This window comes from Sinohyriopsis cumingii, chromosome 11, assembly GCF_028554795.1.
Source record: "Sinohyriopsis cumingii isolate HCF-2022 chromosome 11, ASM2855479v2, whole genome shotgun sequence".
In the NCBI taxonomy this organism is placed as follows: Eukaryota; Metazoa; Mollusca; class Bivalvia; order Unionida; family Unionidae; genus Sinohyriopsis; species Sinohyriopsis cumingii.
In genome coordinates, this window is record NC_142971.1 from 57,021,248 (window position 1) to 57,043,607 (window position 22,360).

The 22,360-nt window shown below is 34.5% G+C and overlaps 1 protein-coding gene across 3 annotated transcripts in view; it reads left to right on the forward strand.

Annotated features, from left to right (window-relative positions):
• Positions 1-22,360, forward strand: part of LOC149788507 (uncharacterized) — a 101,304-nt gene that overhangs the window by 65,010 nt on the left and 13,934 nt on the right. For all 3 annotated transcript variants that reach the window (XM_089975723.1, XM_089975725.1, XM_089975724.1), the window contains 5 exons: positions 3,307-5,252; positions 10,521-10,560; positions 14,286-14,453; positions 17,294-17,430; positions 21,672-21,798. In XM_089975723.1, coding sequence (XP_089831849.1) covers positions 5,112-5,252; positions 10,521-10,560; positions 14,286-14,453; positions 17,294-17,430; positions 21,672-21,798 — 613 coding nt within the window. In that variant the 5' untranslated portion in view covers positions 3,307-5,111. The remainder of the gene's footprint in view (positions 1-3,306; positions 5,253-10,520; positions 10,561-14,285; positions 14,454-17,293; positions 17,431-21,671; positions 21,799-22,360) is intronic.

Here is a 22,360-nt window from a genome sequence, read left to right on the forward strand (position 1 = left end):
CACTGAAACTATTATGGTACCCCTCATATGAAACTAACAAAACAAACAAACAATATTAAACGATAAAAAGGTGGGAAAATGGGAAAATGTCAGTGCTGCCATCATTCCAAATCAAAATGCTCGTTAATGCAGATCGAAATGGTCATATATAATTCATTCAATTTTGTCATCAACAATTAATTTTAATTTTTTTTCTGGTGCCCCTGTTGGGCTGGTGCCTTAAGCACGTGTTTAGTTAGCTTAATGAGTAATCCGGCACCGATACCAATGTTTCTGGGCAGCCAACAGTACAAAATGATATTTACAGATCGCATAGCATATCATACTTCTGTAATATCCGGATATTATCGGTTTTCAGATTGAAAGTTTGCAAAGCTTTCAATATGGAAATGGGTCCGAAAGATGATGAACTTGGTTTTTAAAAGAATTTCGATGTAGTTTAATGATTCTTGCTTGGCTGTTATTTCCGCGGTACAAATGAAGGCTTTATTCGGTAACCGATTATGAATGGAACTAGGGAGTGTAGCAGCTAAAACACTGCCCCCATTTTGCAGACAGTCTGTATAGCGGAACGAATTGCCATGATAGGATGCTCTGTCTCTATTAGATGTACTCTGAAAACAAGAATTTGTTCCAAATATAAAATATAAAGGTTGGATGATAGTTGAAACTCAATGTTGTTAACCGAAAACATAGGATTTGCATTTTTTTTTTCAACATTTAATCATGCTGTTGCAATGTGCGTAGGGATTTCTCTCTAAAATTGTGGAAAATAAATTTGTATCAGCATACACGTTTTGATGTTGGATTAGTTGGATTATAAAGATTAGAACATAGTTTGGCAGTGTACTGATGAATTAGTTTTGATGGTCTGACGTAAAGAGATGGTTCATTTACTGCAGCATTGAAGCTTTCTGAATGGGGATTTCGAAATGCTTCCAGACACAGTCTAGGTCACTGATTGTGTATATTATCAAGCATCCATAGGTAAAATTTACCCAACTGTGTCACTGTCAAGTTTAGATCTTACTAATAACCCGTATAATCAGAACAAAACCTTCTGGTCGGCTCCACAATCTGGTGTTTGACACGACTTAAATTAAGCGCTTTTTGACATTTGTCTCTGAGGTATGTCATACGTGCAAAGAAAATTAGTAAGACAAAGCGCAAAAAAATTAGTCTCATGCACAACAGGGATATGAGAACCGTCAAGATGGAGTTTTGAATCATCATTAATTGTGTATAATCGTCACATAGTTTATATTTCATAAATTTTAAACCCGTCGTATTTTTCCCATTTCTGAGCTCTTTATAGCTAATCGATAGTTGAAGTTCGTCAATATAGGTGCTATCTGATCTATGGCGGATGCAAAAGTCGTCGAGATATAATGAACAGTCCTGGATTAAGACATTTCCCTTCGATTTTAATTTTAGTGTTGAAAAGAGTTACTGACAATATCCTAGGGATAAATGTCAGAAAGTCCTAGATCTATTACAAGTCGTGTCAAACGCGAATCGGGAACCTTCGGTGTTGATATTCTGTCCGGGGAATACGTGTTTATCACAGAGTTACTGTAATAAAATTAATTTCCATTTCTGTATAAAAAGAGCAATACAAAACAAAACGGACACCTTATCCACCCCCTATCCCCACCCTCAAAAGCAAAATCAAAAGAACTAGATAGTGAAACAAAAATCAAGCACGTCATAGACTGGAGAGCACCATGTTATGCATAGATTTGACGACGGTGCAACATAAATTGTGAGTAAAGATTGACACTGATATATAAATGTCTATAGAAACTCAGTTAAACAGAAGGATGCATTAATAGTGGAAATACTATGAAATAGGGATCCTTATAGAACACAAGTCCAAGACACGTGACTAACAAATAGGACCAACTGGAGTTTATGAAGAATGGGACCAATTAGAGCGTACGATGAATGAGACCAATTAGAGTGTATAATGAATGAGACCAATTAGAGTGTACGATGAATGAGACCAATTAGAGTGTATGATGAATGAGACCAATTAGAGTGTATAATGAATGAGACCAATTAGAGTGTATAATGAATGAGACCAATTAGAGTGTATGATGAATGAGACCAATTAGAGTGTATGATGAATGAGACCAGTTAGAGTGTACGATGGATGAGACCAATTAGAGTGTATGATGAATGAGACCAATTAGAGTGTATGATGAATGGGACCAATTAGAGTGTACGATGAATGAGACCAATTAGAGTGTACGACGAATGAGACCAATTAGAGTGTACGACGAATGAGACCAATTAGAGTGCATGATGAATGAGACCAATTAGAATGTATGATGAATGGGATCAATTAGAGTGTATGATGAATGGGATCAATTAAAGTGTACGATGAATGTGACCAATTGGAGTTTATGAAGAAAGGGACCAATTAGAGTGTAAGATGAATCAGACCAATTAGAGTGTACGATGAATGAGACCAATTAGAGTGTATCATGAATGAGACCAGTTAGAGTGAATAATGAATGGGATCAATTCGAGTTTATAAATAACGGGACCAATTCGAGTGTGCGGGGAATGAGACCAGTTAGAGTGTATGATGAATGGGACCAATTAGAGTGTACGATGAATGAGACCAATTGGAGTTTATGAAGAAAGGGACCAATTAAAGTGTACGATGAATGAGACCAATTAGAGTGTATGATGAATGGGATCAAATCGAGCTATGAAGAAAGGGACCAATTAGAGTGTATGATGAATGGGTACAATCCGAATTTAATTATCTGAAATTGGTAACATGAAGCATGAAGAAAAAAATACAAGGAGAGAAATTTATCTAAATGGGGAAAAGTGTGATGTCCAGGGCTATTTAGCATACTCTGGCCACTGTTTTCATGTTTAGCACATGTCATGTGTTGTTTCTCAGCAAAGTATCCCAAAAAGTTCAAAGGTACAATATTGTAACAAACGATTTTCATCGGACAGTGGTAGATCGCTGCTCACCAGAAAGAAAAAAATCTTTTTGAAATGTTAAAAACCTAGATAGGGAAATTTTAAAGGCATTATTTAAAACCAGTTAGCTCTAGAAGAACGAACACAATAAAAAAAAATATGCAAAGTAGTTTATTGTAAATATTTGACATTTTCACAAATTTCAAACCAAGGACCAAAACCAAGCCTTAATAAATGGACACGAGATTAAAATGTAGTTTATACACAAAACAAAATATTTTCTTTGAAATTCGTAATTCATACTTTTTGTGTTTTACAAATGCTAGATCGGATTTCTGACCCGAATCCATCTGATTCTTACAGATGCTAGATCAGACTCCTGACTCGGAATCCACCTGATTCTTACGGATGCTAGATCGGACTCCTAACTCGGAATCCACCTGATTTTTACAGATGCTAGATCGGACTCCTGACTCGGAATCCACCTGATTCTTACGGATGCTAGATCGGACTCCTGACTCGGAATCCACCTGATTCTTACGGTTGCTAGATCGGACTCCTGACTCGAAATCCACCTGATTCTTACAGATGCTAGATCGGACTCCTGACTCGGAATCCACCTGATTCTTACGGATGCTAGATCGGACTCCTGACTCGGAATCCACCTGATTTTTACAGATCCTAGATCGGACTCATTACGTAAAAATTAAAAAGATCCAATCAGACGCATAAAATACTAATTTTAGAAAGATATGAAAAGAAGAAAGAACGACAAAGGCGTTCCTTTTTCAACTGATTTGAATCAGTATTGTTTGTACGTGTTAAACAGCATGCAAACCTTTACTACTAGGATACCACAATTGTTAACAGTTGTGCATCCCTGTGGGTCACATATAGCAAACATGTCGCTTAAGGTAATGTTTGTCTTGCTGTATGATCTTTCTGTTAAACGACGTCAAATGGCTCAAGTCGAGAGCCAATGGAAATGTCAGCGTAATTTTCTGTTGATTCTTTCCATTATTTAGAACAATATCAGGATAATCAACTAGCCCTTATCATAATTCAGCACTTATTCAAATACCGTTTGAACTGTCTCTCGCATGCTCTGTGCCCTCGCGTATCAAAGTATTTGTCCCAGTAAATCTGGTATTAAGTTCAGGTCATCTGGTACGTCCTTATCAAGATCAAAATGCTCAAGTCTCGACTGTTCGGAAATATTGTAATAGATAGAAAGCAGACATATATATGTATTAATATATGTCTTTAACAGTGATTGAGTTTAATGTGAACTTCTGATTAGATTATGGAACCCACAGTAGTGCAGGACAATACGAACAACTAGATGAATGGAAACAATACCACGGTTATGTGTAAACCAATCACTACGTGTTTAAGAAATAAATAACTTGGAATTCACTATTTATCTTTGTATTGTGTTCCAGAATCATAACGTTCTCAACTGAAAAGGAACATGGATGCTGTGAAATAAATCAGTCAGAATAATAATCTGAGAAAAACTTTGTATTAGTAAAAGTAACAAAGCAATATTCTGTTAGGAACAGTGTATTACTGACAGTAACCTACCAATATTATGTGGTGAACAGTGTATTACGGACAATAACGTAGCAATATTCTGTGGTGAACAGTGTATTACGGACAATAACTTAGCAATATTCTGTGAGGAATAGTGTATTAATGACAGTAACTTAGCAATATTCTGTGAAGAACAGTGTATTACGGGCAATACCTTTGCAATATTCTGTGAGGAAAAGTGTATTACAGACAATAACGTAGCAATATTCTGTGGTGAATAGTGTATTACGGACAATAACGTAGCAATATTCTGTGAGGAATAGTGTATTAATGACAGTAACTTAGCAATATTCTGTGAAGAACAGTGTATTACGAGCAATACCTTTGCAATATTCTGTGAGGAAAAGTGTATTACAGACAATAGCTTAGCAATATTCTGAGGTGAATAGTGTATTACGGACAATAACGTAGCAATATTCTGTTTATTACTGACAGAACAATATTTTGTACACATAATTCGTAATGAATAGTGAAAAGAAGTAAACGCACAGCTGATCACACTTTATGTCAAGGTCATCGGTAATTTTGAGATAAAGAAAAGAAAGTTTTAATTATTTGGACATATTGTTGGAACCATGCATTCAAGAAAAATTAGTTACGATGTTAACTTTGTCAACATGTTAATGATCTGCGTCCAACTGTTTTCTCTCATGTCAGAAGCACGAGGTCAGCAGCCCTTAATGACAGCTTTGAAAGTAAAGAACTGCACTGTGTCCGTAAGTACACTGGGGCTAATTGTTCATTACGTAGTTTTCTATTTCATTCTATTTCCCATTTAATTTGTTTGCCAATGTGAGTGCAGATGCTTCTTAAAATATATAAAATATCTGCCTTAAGAAAATGTGAACGAGATTTTTCGGTTGTAAATAATGCAGCATATTCATCCGACAAAACGAAATCATATTTTCCCATACAAATGCAGTAACCTTTTTATTATATGCTATTTTCTTTAAAAATTCTACCTAATGCTTAATTATATTACCAAAATACACAATAAGAAACAAAACAACTGAATGTATGCCGTATTCCAAACTAAATACGCAAGATAAGATTTATCATTACACAACAACAACATTATTAATGCGCACATAACTCCACCGAGATATTTTTGAACTTAGTCGCGCGCTCGACATAACTTTCGAAAGAAAATGGCGCATCTAGTTAAAATTAAAATTTGGAGTCATATTGTGAATGAATGCACATTGCAACAACTTTTCCATTTAATCTGGAATGAATAGATTTTTATATTTTTTCGATTCTACGAAATTTCGTGATTATGGACTGGATTTAAATGACAATAACTCATGAAATACAATGGATTGAAGAAGCGTGAGAGAAGCGTGTTGACGTCTGCAAATGTGTATCTGTTTCTGTCATTGAATGTTTGAAATCATTTTGTTTGGGAAAATATGAAGTCTTTCAATTGCAATTATCAAAACGACGCAATGGAATTTAATGTTTATTTCATTTTGATGCAGTAAGGGGGATGTAATTGCACTTATATTCGAAATGACAGTACAATTTCGAAATGTGTACTCAAGATTGAGAACATATGACATAGCTAATGTAACTCGGATTTGCAGAACTAAGAAAGCACATTTTGAAGACATTCAGGATGGAAAACTAAGTGTATTTTTTGCCAATCTTATCACCAGCTATAAAAAAAACAGTTTATATCTTGACACTTGTATGTTATTTGTAAGGACCCATTCTTGCGTCTATTGTATAGCTAGCCCTTTTCCGAAACATTTTATCAAAAAGTTAACGCGGAATGTGCCAAAGCAACTGATATGTGGCAGTCCACGAAACAATTGCTTTACTTCATTCAGAAACAAATTTAAACAACCACAACGTAAAACGCCTACTACGCGATTGTAAAATATTTGTTTACAAATCAAAGGTACTGGCGTCTGTGTCCATTGTTTGTTTACAATAGACAGTAGTTAGTTTATGCACGTGAATGAAATATGAAGATGTGCAGTATCGTAAAATACTGAATGATTCTGACGATGTATAGTTAACGGAGCAAAAAATGGTCATCTAATAATCTTGCTTACAGACTTTAATGTTATAATACTGTTCAGTTATGAGAAGAAGAAAAAAGCTGTCAGAAAGTAAACCTAATTGGGGGTCGGAAACATGAAATCGTATAATGTGTATGAGTTTCATATCATATTGTCAGTCTTATCTATTTCATACATACAGGGTCATAGACAATGTCTTATATTGGCGACGACAGAAGTTAACACGTACTTGTAAGATGCAACTGGTTAGATAAACAAACAAGCGTTAGTCAAAACGTTCTCTTGCCTGGACCTTGATAGACCACGAAATAAATTTTTCATCAAAATTGTATGTGTGTAGTAACTGAAAGTCAACAAAATGCATTCTTGTACAAAGTCCTCAATCATTTCTCTTGGATTTTCCAAAAGCGTTGTTTAAATGTCAATATATCACTTAAGTTATATGAACGTTTGAGGCATTACGACACGAGTGTAATCCAGTATGTTAGGAATCGTGTACTTGAGATCAATTTTTAATGGAGTACAGGGACGTTTGGTGCTGACCTTGATCAGCGCACTCATGTATCTACAGAATGCATGTAATAAATATTACTATGGCGGGATATTCCCTAAGATCCTGCTGCTATCATTTTCCTAAATGTACTTGCTAGAGATCATGCACAATTTATCATGCGTAAGTTTGACAGAAATATTTTATTTTTGTAATGATCATAATTTTTTTGTAATATTTTGTGGTCTGTCGTAGTACAACATGCAGGCCGTTTGTGTAGGTTCGTTAAAAGACAAATACCTTGGACGTTTGTCATCAGATTCACAGGAAGGGCATGCGTCTTGGCGAAACTTATATCTAGATTGTTCCTACCTAGCTGGAAGGGCATGCGTCCTGGCGAAACTTATCTCTAGATTGTTCCTTTACCTAGATGGTAATGTCAGCTTGAGGTAAATGCCATATTGTCCCTCTTCCATCAGTGGTACAGATTGCGGCCATACATATGTACATAGTGAGGATACTTTGATAATATGCAAATTATGTGCACCTTTTGTACACATGCTACTGATGGTGATGGTGGACATGAATAAACAAAATGAGAAAAGCTGATTTAGTAATTATATACCGAATAGCTTCAAAACTTTAACTCAATTCTAATTTAACACTGTCATTATTGAGGTTCTGCCTGTGATATATCCAATCAATGACGTTAAAATTCGAACACTCAAATATAGTTTTAAATAATCTCTGTTTGGAAAGAAAGACTGCGTAACGGAAATCTATTCAAATATTAATTAGAATACTCTCCATTTTGAAAGACTACCAAATTCCAACCAATTCAAATATAAAGTGGAATACTCTCCGTTGGGAAAGACTACCAAATTCCTACTCATTCCAATATAAATTAGAATATTCTTCTTTTGGAAATGACCAACAATTTCAAACCCATTCAAATATAGATTTCAATCATCTCCACTGGGGAAGACCACCAATTTCAAAACCCATTCAAATATGGATTTCAATCATCTCCACTGGGAAAGACCACCAATTTCAAAACCCATTCAAATATGGATTTCAATCATCTCCACTGGGAAAGACCACCAATTTCAAAACCCATTCAAATATGGATTTCAATCATCTCCACTGGGAAAGACCACCAATTTCAAAACCCATTCAAATATGGATTACAAAACTCTCCATTGAGAAGGACTACTAAATTAAATCCCATTCAAATGTAGACTAGAATATTCTCTATTGGAAATAACTACCAAATTTAAACCAATTCAAATATAGAATATGATACTCTCCATTGGAAATGGCTACCAGATTCCAACCTATTAAAATAAAGACTTGAATACTCTCCATTGGAAAGAGTATCCAATTCCAACCTATTCAAATATTGCTTAAAATACTCTCCATTGGGAAAGGCTACCAAAAAAAATCCCATTCAAATATAGAATATGATACTCTCCATTGGAAATGGATACCAGATTCCAACCTATTAAAATAATGACTTGAATACTCTCCATTGGAAAGACTTCTAAATTCGAACCCATTCAAGTAAAGAATAGAATACTCTCCTCCATTAGAATAGACTACCAAATTTAAACCCATTCAAATATAGATTAGAATACTCTCCATTGGAAAAGACTACCAATTTCCAACCCATTCAATTATAGATTAGAACACACTCAGTCGGGAAACACTACCAAATTCCAGCCCATTCAAATAGACTAGAATATTCTTCTTTGGAAATGACTACCAATTTCCAATACATGGAGATTATAATAACCAACAAATTTAAACACGTTCAAATATAGATTAGAATACTCTCCATTCGTAAACTCCACCAAATTAAACCCCATTCAAATAGAGATTTGAATAATATAAAACACAAACACGCGTTAAAAGTCTCCAAAATGAAAATTATTTAAATAAAATATAAAATCAAAGAAAGTGAAAGAATTAAAAATAACTTTTGAGTATGATTTCCTATTAATCATAATACTACAATCGATTTCTTTCTAATCCGGAAACTGTTCCAAGTTGTTCCAGTCTGCACATAAACACTAATCAATGCCGGATTTCTCTATCAGTTTCAAACATGATTATAATTGCATTGAGAGTTATACTCGCTACATAAACAATTTTATTACTATATTTAACCAAGCTTTTTATTACTAAAACATATTGACTGCTGTAGTACAATGTAATACATGTGGACATGCGATACTGTACATGTATAAGGGACGGAATGTCGAGCAGCTACACTAATAGATGACTTGATTACGTGGAAACCAATTAAGACCTTGTCACGTGAAGCTTATTTTCTGTTGTTTCTAGTTCGTATTGATTTATTTTGTGATGGAGCCTTCCTTATTGATTAAATAAATGCATAGTGGAGGGTTTACAATCTTGGTATAGTGTGTGTGTGTGTGTGTGTGTTACGTATGTGTGTGTGTGTGTGTGAGACAGAGACAGAGAGAGAGAGAGAGAGAGAAGAAGAAAAATTAAATACAAATTTAAATTGGAAAAGAAACTAAGTCCATGAGTGATATCGCCACTGTGGTGATATAACTTTTCTCCCACTGATATATTTCAATATATCATTATGAAATATAAAATTTAAAAAAATATTAATACATTCTTAATAATTTGTTTGACCTAGCCAAAGGTGGTGCAACATTACTATAATTTACAGATGGCCATGTTATTTCTTTATAAGCTGAATATGTTATTGACTTGTTATGCCTTTAGCCAGTGTGTTATTTGCATTATTGGATAGTATGTGCAACAAAGGCATCTGGGAAAATTTGAAAAGCTTGCCAACATAGATGAGGTCCTTCATCTAAAAGAAGTCGACGTAAATGATTATTGGTTCATAAACTATATCATCCTATTAAGTATATTATCTACTGAAACCATTAGTATCAATAGAAATACGTCTATTTAGTGGTTACTATTGTTGTTTACGTTCATAAAATGCCAAGAGTCATTTTTGCGTCCAAAAAGCAAACCGCATTAGCAGATGTTCTACACATCGCCACTCTGACAATATGTCTATAATCATGATAATCCTTCCGCGCTGCAAATTTTTACTTCCTTTGTCTTTCTTTGTAATCGCTACCATTTCTTGTCAGACGGTCACCTTGTTTATGAATCTTTTGAAAAGACAAAAGACAAAAACAAAATCTAATGAAAGTTCTCAGTCAATCTTTCAGTTATTCTTCCTTCATCACAGTGTATCTTTCCAGATTCTAGCCCTCTGCTGATTTCTTTTCTGTATATTAGCTTATTTTCTCGTCATAACGTTTTCAGTCGATACCTATGTGTAAGACACACACACACACACACACACACACACACATATATATATATATATATATATATATATATATATATATATATATATATATATATATATATATATATATATAACTCTACAATAACTGAATTCATTTTCGTTTCAGACGAGAATACCGTGTGTAGAGTACACTGTGCCAAGTACTTGTAAGTACTAAAATGAAGGCTAATTCCAAATCTTTATAATTAAATAAGATACGGAACGAAAATAATTGCGTATTACACGCTGTTAATCCTAATAGAACTAATTACATACATACAATACCGAACGACTCGATTCTGATTTGATATTTCATCGACTAAAGGGGACAGAAATACTACATGGGTCGAACATATATTGTGATTCCCACGAAGCATCTCTCAAATAAAACAGTCGCGCGATATATACTTCCGATTCAAACTGCGCGTAGCATTTTATCTCTGTCGTGCTGTTCTTCCCTACGAAACAACAGTGCGCTCATGCCGAATAGTAAATATCCGTAACTAGTTACAATAAAAAAAAAATGCACTGAGACATGAATCCTAGCGCTGAAACGGCATGTATACTGTTCCCGCTCATTTCAGTTGCTAAAAAGTAGACATTAAGTTGCTATATTGTTCGTTTGGCAGGAAGAGCATATATAATGTCCATACATATAGACTCATCAGTATTTAAACGTGAACACATATCGCTTGTTATGATTTGCCGGGGAGATCATAAATCATGCTCTCTTTGAAACGCCTTATTCTCAACAGGTGCACGACAAAGATATACTGAAGTTAATAACTTCAGGATAACAAGGCAGCCACTGCTACACTCAATCTAATATGAAATTATACCTTATTCAATAACATACAACAATATTAACGAAAAAATAAATAAGATTGTAGTTAATTTTAATCGTTTTTAATAGCATGTACTGTAATATTCCAGCCTGAAACAGTATGTTGAACGAAAGCTATGATATTGTCGTTGACACGCTGGTTTTCTTTAGTTAGAGAATAAATCATCGTCACCATAACAAAATATTAGCATTCATTAAAATCACTATTCTGTGCCAGATTATGGACGTGACGTAAATTTTTCAACAGATGTGAAATCTCTCTGTAAACAAACATCGTGTGGGACTTGAAAAGCTAATTTCATTACAATTTTTCGATAGACTATAATCAATAAAAACGTTTATTGTAGCATTAATTTGTCAGATTGTTAAGAGTTCATCAAACATAATTACTAGTATTTTATCGAGTTGGGGAGTCTTATCTCTTTGCATTTAGGAATACAATATTATCGGACTGTAGTGGTAATGAAAAACACAATTATTACTTTGATCTGGCCTTTAAACAAACAAGAGGTTTTCAGTTCAACATTTCAGTTTGTTCCTTATGCATGGGCTGTGTATTCCTGTTCAAAGCAATTAAATATGTATAAATAGGAGAATGTTGTGAATTTATTTATATTTATATTGCAACGTTCTTGCTGTTTTATTTTTTGAATGTACCTTGACTGGTGATATAGTTAATATAATAGAGTTATTCTAGGACAAATCTATTATTTTCGTATCTGAATTGAACCAAAAGGACGAACTTTAGTAAGCACACCATAATTAAAATGAATATACAGTTTTGTACTTAGCTTTTATTATGACTTGAATACATAATTTACAAGCTTGTATCCATCAAGAAGGAACTACTCTTATCAGGCATATTTCAAAATACTTTTTTCAGTAGGCCAATCGATGCAATGGCAGGGGCAAATCATATAGCGAAAGCTTGGCCTTAGGTAGCAGTGGAAAACATTTGTACAAAAAAGGAAAGAATTTAAAAGGCACTTCAAAAAATGAATTAAAATTATAGAACACTTCATACAGTAATAGCTGTATAAACTGAGTTCGCGCACAATAATAAAATACTTAAAAGCAATTAAAAAATTTAAATATTTAAAAGAAATCCCGAAACTTTGAAGAACATTTTAAGTTTGTGGAATGATCGAAGCAAAGGAAATAAATCAATGAATAAACTTTGTTTTAATGCAAGATTGTCATCTAATTAAATAGAAGAGCGAAACTTATTCAGAGTTTGTATAAATGGCGTAGCAAAAATGCGATGTCTTTTTTATACTTTGACTAATATCCAGACTGGTCATGTGCGCTCTGGTATACATATACATTTTAGATGAGCTCTCCAAAATGACCGTTTCACGGTTATACCGATAGTGGAATTTATTGATACTGTTTTACGGTTATACCGATAGTGGAATTTATTGATACCGTTTTACGGTTATACCGATAGTGGAATTTATTGATACTGTTTTCAACCTAAATAAAATTTGAAATGAATCTGAAACATGGTTTTTCGTGCAACTTGTTTTACTTACATGTTGGAAAGTTCACCTTTCCATAAATTACAACGTGGAAAGAAATTATATGCTGAAAAGTAAATGGCTAGAGAGTGTATTCTTTATTTTGTAGATAAATAACAAGATTTGCATTATCACACTTTTGGTTTGATCGCTACATTTAAACCAAATTAGCAAGGTTGCAAATAAAGTGATGTGATCAAAAACTGAATGAGATTTGTTCCGGGTTTTCATTCTCATCTTGTAGCTTACTTTTGTGATTTTCATTCCGAATGTCTGACACAACTCTGTAATGTACAAAATAACTTCCACTTTGCGTTGCAGAAAATAGACTTTTGAGTCCAAATAATTCATAATAAGAAAAATTATTGCTTAAATAAATGGTTCTACTTTTTTAACAGAAGAAATATTAACGGTGGTGTTTGTATGATAATGCTCAAAATTTACTATAAAATTAAGTTGACTGACATGTAAACAGAACATTCGGTGTCTTTAAATAAGGACAAACATTATTGTACCTACTATCTGATAAATTATCAATGACAAGGAAGATGATGGTGATGGTAATGACAATACGATACTGATAATAATATACGTGTTTACGAGAGTGTGTACGAAGACAAAAAGTGATGTTTTCTGAAAGTAGGTGACGATAATGATTTAATATTGCAACTGACTCATATCGAATAAAACTTGCGACTTGATTAAACAAAAACATACGAACAACTAGAGTTAAAGAAGTGCATAGCAATTTATTTTCAACAAACAAGATATCGATCCGCTTCTGTTTATCCACTTAAATCTAGGATAATTATCACCATCAACATTTCAGCAGTGACGAGAAAGTCACGTAAGAAGAATTACAATATTCAGAGGACGTTTCTATGTCATATCCAGATAAGGTCAAAACAATAATTATACGTTCTTTTTGAGATATGATATACATGAGGGGGCCTTCACTTAGAAACCCTCACATATAGAAGCATATCTATTGACGAGTTACTTGTACAAATCGGTTATTTCGTTAAGGTACGACGAGGAGTAAGTTAGAATATCTTTTATCAATACAATATTGAGAAAAAAAAACCTTCACTACCCTGAGACGTCTTCTGCATTGCTATTTATTAATTGTTTATAGAATAATGAAATAAAATAGATTCGCAATTAAAACTCCATTTATTATCCGAGGTAGCATGAATGATATTATTTAAAATCGGATAAAGGAATGATGATGTCTTACAAATGGAGGAAAATATATACAATAAAGTGAATATCAATTGGCTACTGAAACGCAATTTTTTTTTACCATGGTTACATATTATCTAAATCGATTTACATGGCATGATACGATAACATTTTAAATCCCACTGCGTATTCAAAGTTGTACCATGAAAGCTGAATTCAGCCTTGTGTGGGTAGTTCGGCCTATGTTTTGCACTGTTTTGGAATAGGCTTCAAATGAAATATATTGCTAAAAGACTGCTATGTACTGTCTGGATTACTGAAAATTGCCTCGACCTATCCGTCGTTTCAGCATGTATGACCCAGAGAGTTGCCAGTAACTACCCCGTTTTATCAAGTTTATACCCTTCAACTCTTGACAGTCTGGACAAACCGAGTGAGGTAACCAGTCTAAAAGTCCATTCTAAAAATGTTGGGAACCAGAGTGGAATTTCTGTGACTTGGCTACCTCCAGATGATGGTAAGTATTTTCCTTAGCCACCTATTAACCAATACCTTTACCCAACAAAAACACTGATTTTACCTTGATTTTCGAACCATTTCTTCATGGTTGTTTCACTTGAAACCAGAGCACAAGTATCGTACGACTCTATGATCTTAAACTATATAACAGAAAGACATGAAACCAACAAGTTTAACAAAATGAACAAATATATCTTTTTCTCTAAGTGAGAAAGTAAAAGAATTTAAGAGGAACATACAGTATTGTTAATTAAATCAAAAATAATCCCAAAATGTTTGTCACAGAGAGTGTTCAGATAAATTCCAGTACTGAGTGTGCTTATGTACCAATATTCTCGAATAAGCTGATGCATTAACAATCTTGATGTATCACAATGATGTAATCCAGAATGTTCCTGAATGAATTCACTATAATCCCAAAATAGTGATTTTTTCCGAAATGTCAATAAACACTAATTATGTCAAAGGGATACTTTTTAATTCTTCTTCAATTATATTTAAACATATCAGTAAATACCTCTAAATACTGAAATTAAAGTAGAAATGAATAATTTTGTTGACCAAAGCGTTATATAAAAATTTAGGACACAATAAAATAACCAGGATGCGGATAGAACACTCACTTCCAGAACATTCCAATCAATCCTCCAATGAATTCCAGACCCAGAACCCAAATAGCAGTGACTTATTTATTGTGCCAGATCGATAATTTGGAAGTACCCGTTTGAGACTGTTGAATTGTTACTAAAAGTAACTGCCGAGAGGAAGTCTTATGACAAAAGAAACTTTGTGCGTCAAGGAATAATACTCAGATTTAGGACCAGCATTTTTAATGTTTCCACCATTTTGCTCATCAAGATAGGTCTTGACATCACTATGGGTGCAATTCTGCAATCTTTAGGTTATTGTAATTTTCATCAACCTTCTTGGCTGAGCACCACCTATCAAATAATTTCATCACAAATTCGACATGGGTTTATCCAGTTTCTTTCTTCAATTCCTAAACTTTTGTCGATATACCTCAGGTACCAACTCATAACCCTTCACGATACATTCCTTAACTGCATCATAATCAGCACCTTGTTGTACCGACTGTGAAGTGTAGAGTTCACGAGCTTTGCTAATAAGTACATTTCATAATAATAAAATCGAATGATTTATTGGCCATTTAAAATTGTCAGCAATTTCTTTTTCAAAATGAGGAAAGTATTAATCCATTCTTTATTTATAAGGGGTACTAACCTAATTTTTCTGGTAACATCAAAACCCTAACTTTTGTATAAGAGGTCAAAAATGTTCTACTTATTTTAATTTCAGTTGCAGTTTGCAGTTCCCCGCTTCATCTCTCTCTCTCTCTCTCTCTCTCTCTCTCTCTCTCTCTCTCTCTCTCTCTCTCTCCGCATCTGCCTCTTCTATTCGTCTCTGTTCTCCCTTTTCCCTATCTGCATTTGTACCTCTCTCCTCTTCTTCTTTCTGGATTTTGATTTCCATCATTTTCTTCTAAAGCTGAAGCTTTCTTAAAACTATTTCTATTTGATTTTTAACTGTATGTTTAAAACATTTCCTATCAAAACCAGATAAAGACTTACTAATGAAACCCAAAACATTATAGTCCAAAAATGTCTTTTCCACCAAATACTGAATTAAAGTATTCTGTATCTCTTGCTTGTTAAAATAGCTTATGCCTCTGAAAGATATTAATATCTGGCATGCTCAAAAAAATTGTTCTTTGTCAAAGAATCTAACCTTTCCTTTACAGAATTTAAAGCAAAGTTGTCCACTTTAGATGATGTTGTGAAAGTTTGATGTTTCACTAAATATTTCTCAAATAAATGAAATTAAATTCTTTACCAGGGACAACGAAAATTTATAAAGAAAGTAAATTAAACTGTTTATAAGATCATTGTTTTTAATATATCTGAAATGCTCTTAATAAATTCATATTCCGGACGAGACCCCAACTTCTGTAACGGCTCTATGGTCTTAAATTCAGTATCATAAAGTAACGAAACGAAGTTTAGTAAAAATGAAAAAATAAACTTATTTCTCTAAATTACAAATTAAAGACATTTAGGAGGAATTTATAGTATTGTAAACTGAATCCAACTAATCCAAAATGTTCTGTCACAAGTCCGAAAGTGCAGTGTGTTGCGAATGAATTAGTTTTTGTGTGTGCCGATGTATGAAAGTCTTGAGTAGGTTGATGTAGTGAGAATGTCCTTGAATGAATTCACAATAATCCCAAAATAGTTATACAGTCTAAAATGTCAATGAGAGCTTTGTAATTCAACTGAATGATTTAATAAATGATTACTTTTAATTTATATCGGAACACAATGATATATGCTTCTAAAGACTTACAGTAATAGATGAATGAATAATTTTGTTGACGATAACCTTATATAAAAACCAAAGACACAATAAAAGATTCAGGATACGGGTAGGAAAGAAAGTACACATCAGAACCCTATCTCAGTAATGAACAAAGAACACAACATAATATACATAACAATTAAATAATACAATACAGATTTCCTTGTAAAAATGCGTGAATTTCCACCGGCATGGATTGTCCATTGATGTTGTGCATCATCTTACAATAGAAAATACTTGTCTTGTGTAATTATCTGAACGAAGTTGAATAATGTGTGCATGTGTATGCATATGTGTGTATGTGTATATATGTGTACGACTGTGTATGCATATATGTATGTGTGTATGTGTACGAATGTGTATGCATATCTATGTGTGTATGTGTACGAATGTGTATGACGCGTTTATATGTGTATGATACCTTGTAGTTTAAATGATTTTGCCTCACCTTGTTTCTCGTTGTAGGCAGCATCCGATTCTTGCGTGGTTTTGAGGTACGGCTGCTTGGAAAGTCTTCCTGTAACATGAACAGAGGCTTGTGTCACATTATTGGTGTCGTCAATGACAACTCATCCGAGATAGATCTGAAGACACTTGTTAGTGTAAGACATGTTATGTATCTGTTAGAGCTAGACATACCCACACAAATACAATGATAAGTGTAGCGTAGCGTAACACGAAGACACACAAATACAATGATAACACGCAGACAGACAAATACAATGATAAGTGCAGCGTAGCGTAACACACGCAGACACACAAATACAATAAGTGTAGCGTAGCGTAACACACGCAGACACACAAATACAATGATAAGTGTAGCGTAGCGTAACACACGCAGACATACGAAGGATTAGGTCTGAATGTTTTGTTATCACTTTTTGCTTCATTAAATCTGTTAATAAATTTAATGCCGATCCATTGAAAAAAATAACGTTCATTAAAGTGGTCTGCAGTTCCAAATTCAGCTCACTGAACACTTGCAGATATATTCATGACCTAACATAGGTAAGTGACAGTGACCTAAAAATGTCGAAAAAGGAGAACAATACTGTTACTAAGCAAAATGCATGCTGTAAAATTCGATGGGTTTAAGGGTTCTCTCCACCTAATTCAAAAGCCGACATGGAGAAAGGTGTATTGGTGCAATCTTCTGTCGGATTCTTCAGTTTAGAGGTGGTTCCGTTGTTGTAACAATGGTTGAGAATCCATGGAAAATAATCCCCTTTCTGGAAGACTGTTGTATGCGACTGGTGAGTGGGAAATGACTAATGCGAAGGGGAGAACTAAAAATAATGCTCGATATACAATTAAAGTTATTTATATTATCACGATAATTAATTCCTTGATGGTATACTGAAAAATCATTTACAGTTCAGAAAGGTTTGTACAAGATGGGTCCTGCATTCGTTGATGACTGATTAAAAACAGACTCACGTTGACATCGCCAAACAATTACTCGGAAAATTTGAAAACAGTAACCAGAAAAGTTTGAATGACATTGTCACAGGTGATGAAATGGAGAATTTCTCTTCTGAGAACTCAAGATATAATAATAAAGTCTAGATCTTAAAAAAATTAGCAGAGTCAACAAATCGTTCCACGTCGTCGGTCTGCCAAGAAAATTTTATACGAATTATTTTTTGATGTGGATGAAGCCGGGTTGGGACTGGATTAGTGAAGACACCAAAAGCAACTGTGTTTACAAGATGTTTATTTATAAACGCAATTTAAATATAACAAATCTGACACCAATATAATCAAAAGATAAGGAAAATTATAAAGTTCCTAACATGGAACTATCAACAATTAACTCAACGAAGAAAACAAAAACTCCACATTAATTTAACGAATGGAATTTCAAAACAAACGTGAATTCCTATCACTGATCAACAAAATAAAAGTGACCTACACCTCAGTATAAAAAGTCTTGAAGGTATCGTTCAAATAACGATTCAGAAAAGAATGTAATCATGTATCGTTCAAATAACGATTTAGAAAAGAATCTAATCATGTATCGTTCAAATAACGATTTAGAAAAGAATCTAATCATGTATCGTTCAAATAACGATTTAGAAAAGAATCTAATCATGTATCGTTCAAATAACGGTTTAGAAAAGCATTGTAAATTATTAACCTATCGTTCATAAAACGATATTGAAAAGCAGTGTAAATTACGAACCTATCGATCGTAACCCTATATTAAAATAGAAATGAATGAAATGACGAACCTATCAATCGTTCACACAAGAGCATTGCAATACGAATGAACATTATAAACCCATCTATCTTTCCCACAACGGCATTGCAATAGGAATTAATAACATTATAAACCCATCTATCTTTCACACAACGGCATTGCAATAGGAATGAACAACATTATTCCTATCAATCGTTCACATAACGATATAGCAATACGTGTAATTACTCGCCTATCGATCGTTCACATAACGATATAGCAATACGTGTAATTACTCGCCTATCGATCGTTCACATAACGATATAGCAATACGTGTAATTACTCGCCTATCGATCGTTCACATAACGATATAGCAATACGTGTAATTACTGCCTATCGATCATTCACATAACGATATAGCAATACGTGTAATTACTGCCTATCGATCGTTCACATAACGATATAGCAATACGTGTAATTACTCGCCTATCGATCGTTCACATAACGATATAGCAATACGTGTAATTACTGCCTATCAATCGTTCACATAACGATATAGCAATACGTGTAATTACTCGCCTATCGATCGTTCACATAACGATATAGCAATACGTGTAATTACTGCCTATCGATCATTCACATAACGATATAGCAATACGTGTAATTACTCGCCTATCGATCGTTCACATAACGATATAACAATATGTGTAATTATTCGCCTATCGATCGTTCATATAATGATATAACACTTCGTGTAATTATAAAGGTATCGATCTTTCATATAACAATTTAATAGGGATGAATGACATGAACCTATCGATCGTTCAGATGACGATAGTAATGAATGGATTGATGAACCTATCGATCGTTCATATAACGACATAATAGGAATGAATGACATTATGAACCTATCGATCGTTCATATAACGATATAACAATAGGAATGAATGACATAATGAACCTATCGATCGTTCATATAACGATATAACAATAGGAACGAATGACATGAACCTATCGATCGTTCATATAATGACATAGCAAAAGGGATGAATGACATTATGAACCTATCGATCGTTCATATAACGACATAGCAATAGGGATGAATGACATAAATGCAATTGTGGAAATAACATGGAACACTACAACTATCGTGGCGCCCATTCGACGATCAAGATGTTAACTCCGGTTCCATACGCTCTAGTAAATGGTCAGAGAAGCACCCACGCATGGTCCGCTCCTCTCGGTCTGCTGAAGGATCCCCACACATCACAGACCCGTTGGTCGCGAAGCCCTGGTCCCTCGCACCGAGAAAACCAGTTCCCTCTTCCGATCCAACGTCACCAAAACACAGCGTATACGTCACAGTAACCCCCGCAGAGTTCTGTGACTCCACATCAAACGATGTGCAAGGCATGGCAGGCATGTATAAAGCAGCTCTACAGCTGGCGACTCCACATCAAACGATGTACACGGCATGGCATTTAGGCAGCTCTACAGCTGGAGATTTGCTCCTGTAAAGGGGTGAGCGTCCTGACAAGACTTGGCGTAATGTGATTTGTTTATCGAGAATTTGCACTATATGTACACTAGCTGTGACATATGCGCAGCTAGGTACTTAGTTTCCCCTGCTGCAAGCAATTTGTTCGTGCAGCATGGTCTGAGTTTCGCTCAGGATTTCGAAATAACTAAGCCGAAAAAATATACCACCCTCTGGCGACGCTGTACGCGGCAACGAAACCAGAGTACATTTTTGACAACATATACATATTGATATTACTCCTACCCAATTCCGTGACAGCCCAAGTATCTTTTTTCTTGACTCTGCTAATGTCACTGGCCAAGTTTTTGCTTTCAAGGTATTGCCAAACGTTGTGGAAAACGCCAGAACCATTCGTCGCCGTTGTAGCCATCTAATCTGTGTTAATGTTCTGGCTCACAAATCGACCGTTTCGAGGGACCTTCTAAAATACTACAAAATTCCAACTTTGACACATCCTCTATACAACTAAAAGTTAGCTTTCAGTGTTTTTGGCTGAATCTCTTTGTAAAGATTAGTTATGGGCAGACCTTTTGAAAGCAGTCTTGCTGTTGGAAGTGAATTTCTCCAGTATATGATCCCCAGACGAACGAGTGAATGCAAAATAACATTTATCAGACAAAACAAGTATGTAGTGATGAGTGGAGACGATTTTCAGGGAATGTACTGATATACTGTTCACTGATAAATACTTGTTGTGTGCAGCGTACTTATAATGTTCATAACTTTTCAAATATCACTATTTTGTTTTGCGAAGAGCTGGTTATTATTGACTTGTTATAAAAGGAATTATGATTATCATCGCCCACTTCAAGACATCATGACATAACAACGTTTAAGGAATCAACATATGCTAATAACCAAACACATTGTACCTGCGTGTTGCGGGGGACTGTGTGGTCTAAAGCGCTCTGCTAATATAGGTATGTGATGTTTCCCGTGGATTGGTGGTTTTCCATGTGTTTTCCCTAGTTCATCCTCCACCAGGTATACTGGCGGCCATGTATAGCTAATCACGATCAGAAGAATGGTGTTATACCGAAAACAGCAACATGTGTGCTTGGTCTTGGTCAAGAGAACAAATTATTAAGACCAATGTTTTCAGAATGATTTTGCTTTCTTTGCAGTCGTCATTCGAAACTTATTTCGATGGGGCTATAGGAGACTTCACAGTGACCGTCCAGTCACTTCCAGGACTTCTGTCGACGGCTTCAAAACTCTCTTGGACAGCTACAGCCGTCCTATCATGCGAAGGTAGTACATTAGCCAATTAGTGTCATTGCTTGTGTCGGCATTATAATATTGAAATAACTAATTAAACATACAAAATAGTCTACCTCTTTTGCATGAACAATTGCAGCGACTATAAAGATTGTGCATGTTTCATTTTATAGTACTTTACACCAATATTTAACAATTGCACACATAAAGAAATCAGATCAGTGTCAAAATTCCAAACTTTTAGTCCTGGTAGATAAACATGTCAACAGCTTTCAATAAGGTTAGACATTTGATCTAAATATCATAAAATTGCTTTTGTCATTTTCTGCCCTCTGCTATAGTAACTTAAAGTAGGCCACAAGTAATGAAATTCGGTCAAAGTCATCACAGTTAGATCTGATGGTATCCTTGTATTTGAAGTTAACGCGAAGAAAACCGTAAGCTCTCTCGGACGACCTTCATGCAGTAAAATTTAAAACTATAATTTCTTTACATCATTGTACATACTAAAAATAGGTCAAGTTACCTAAAAACATTGAGTCTACTTATTTACACAGTCTATGCCATAAATCTAAACGGTTATTTAGATACGAAA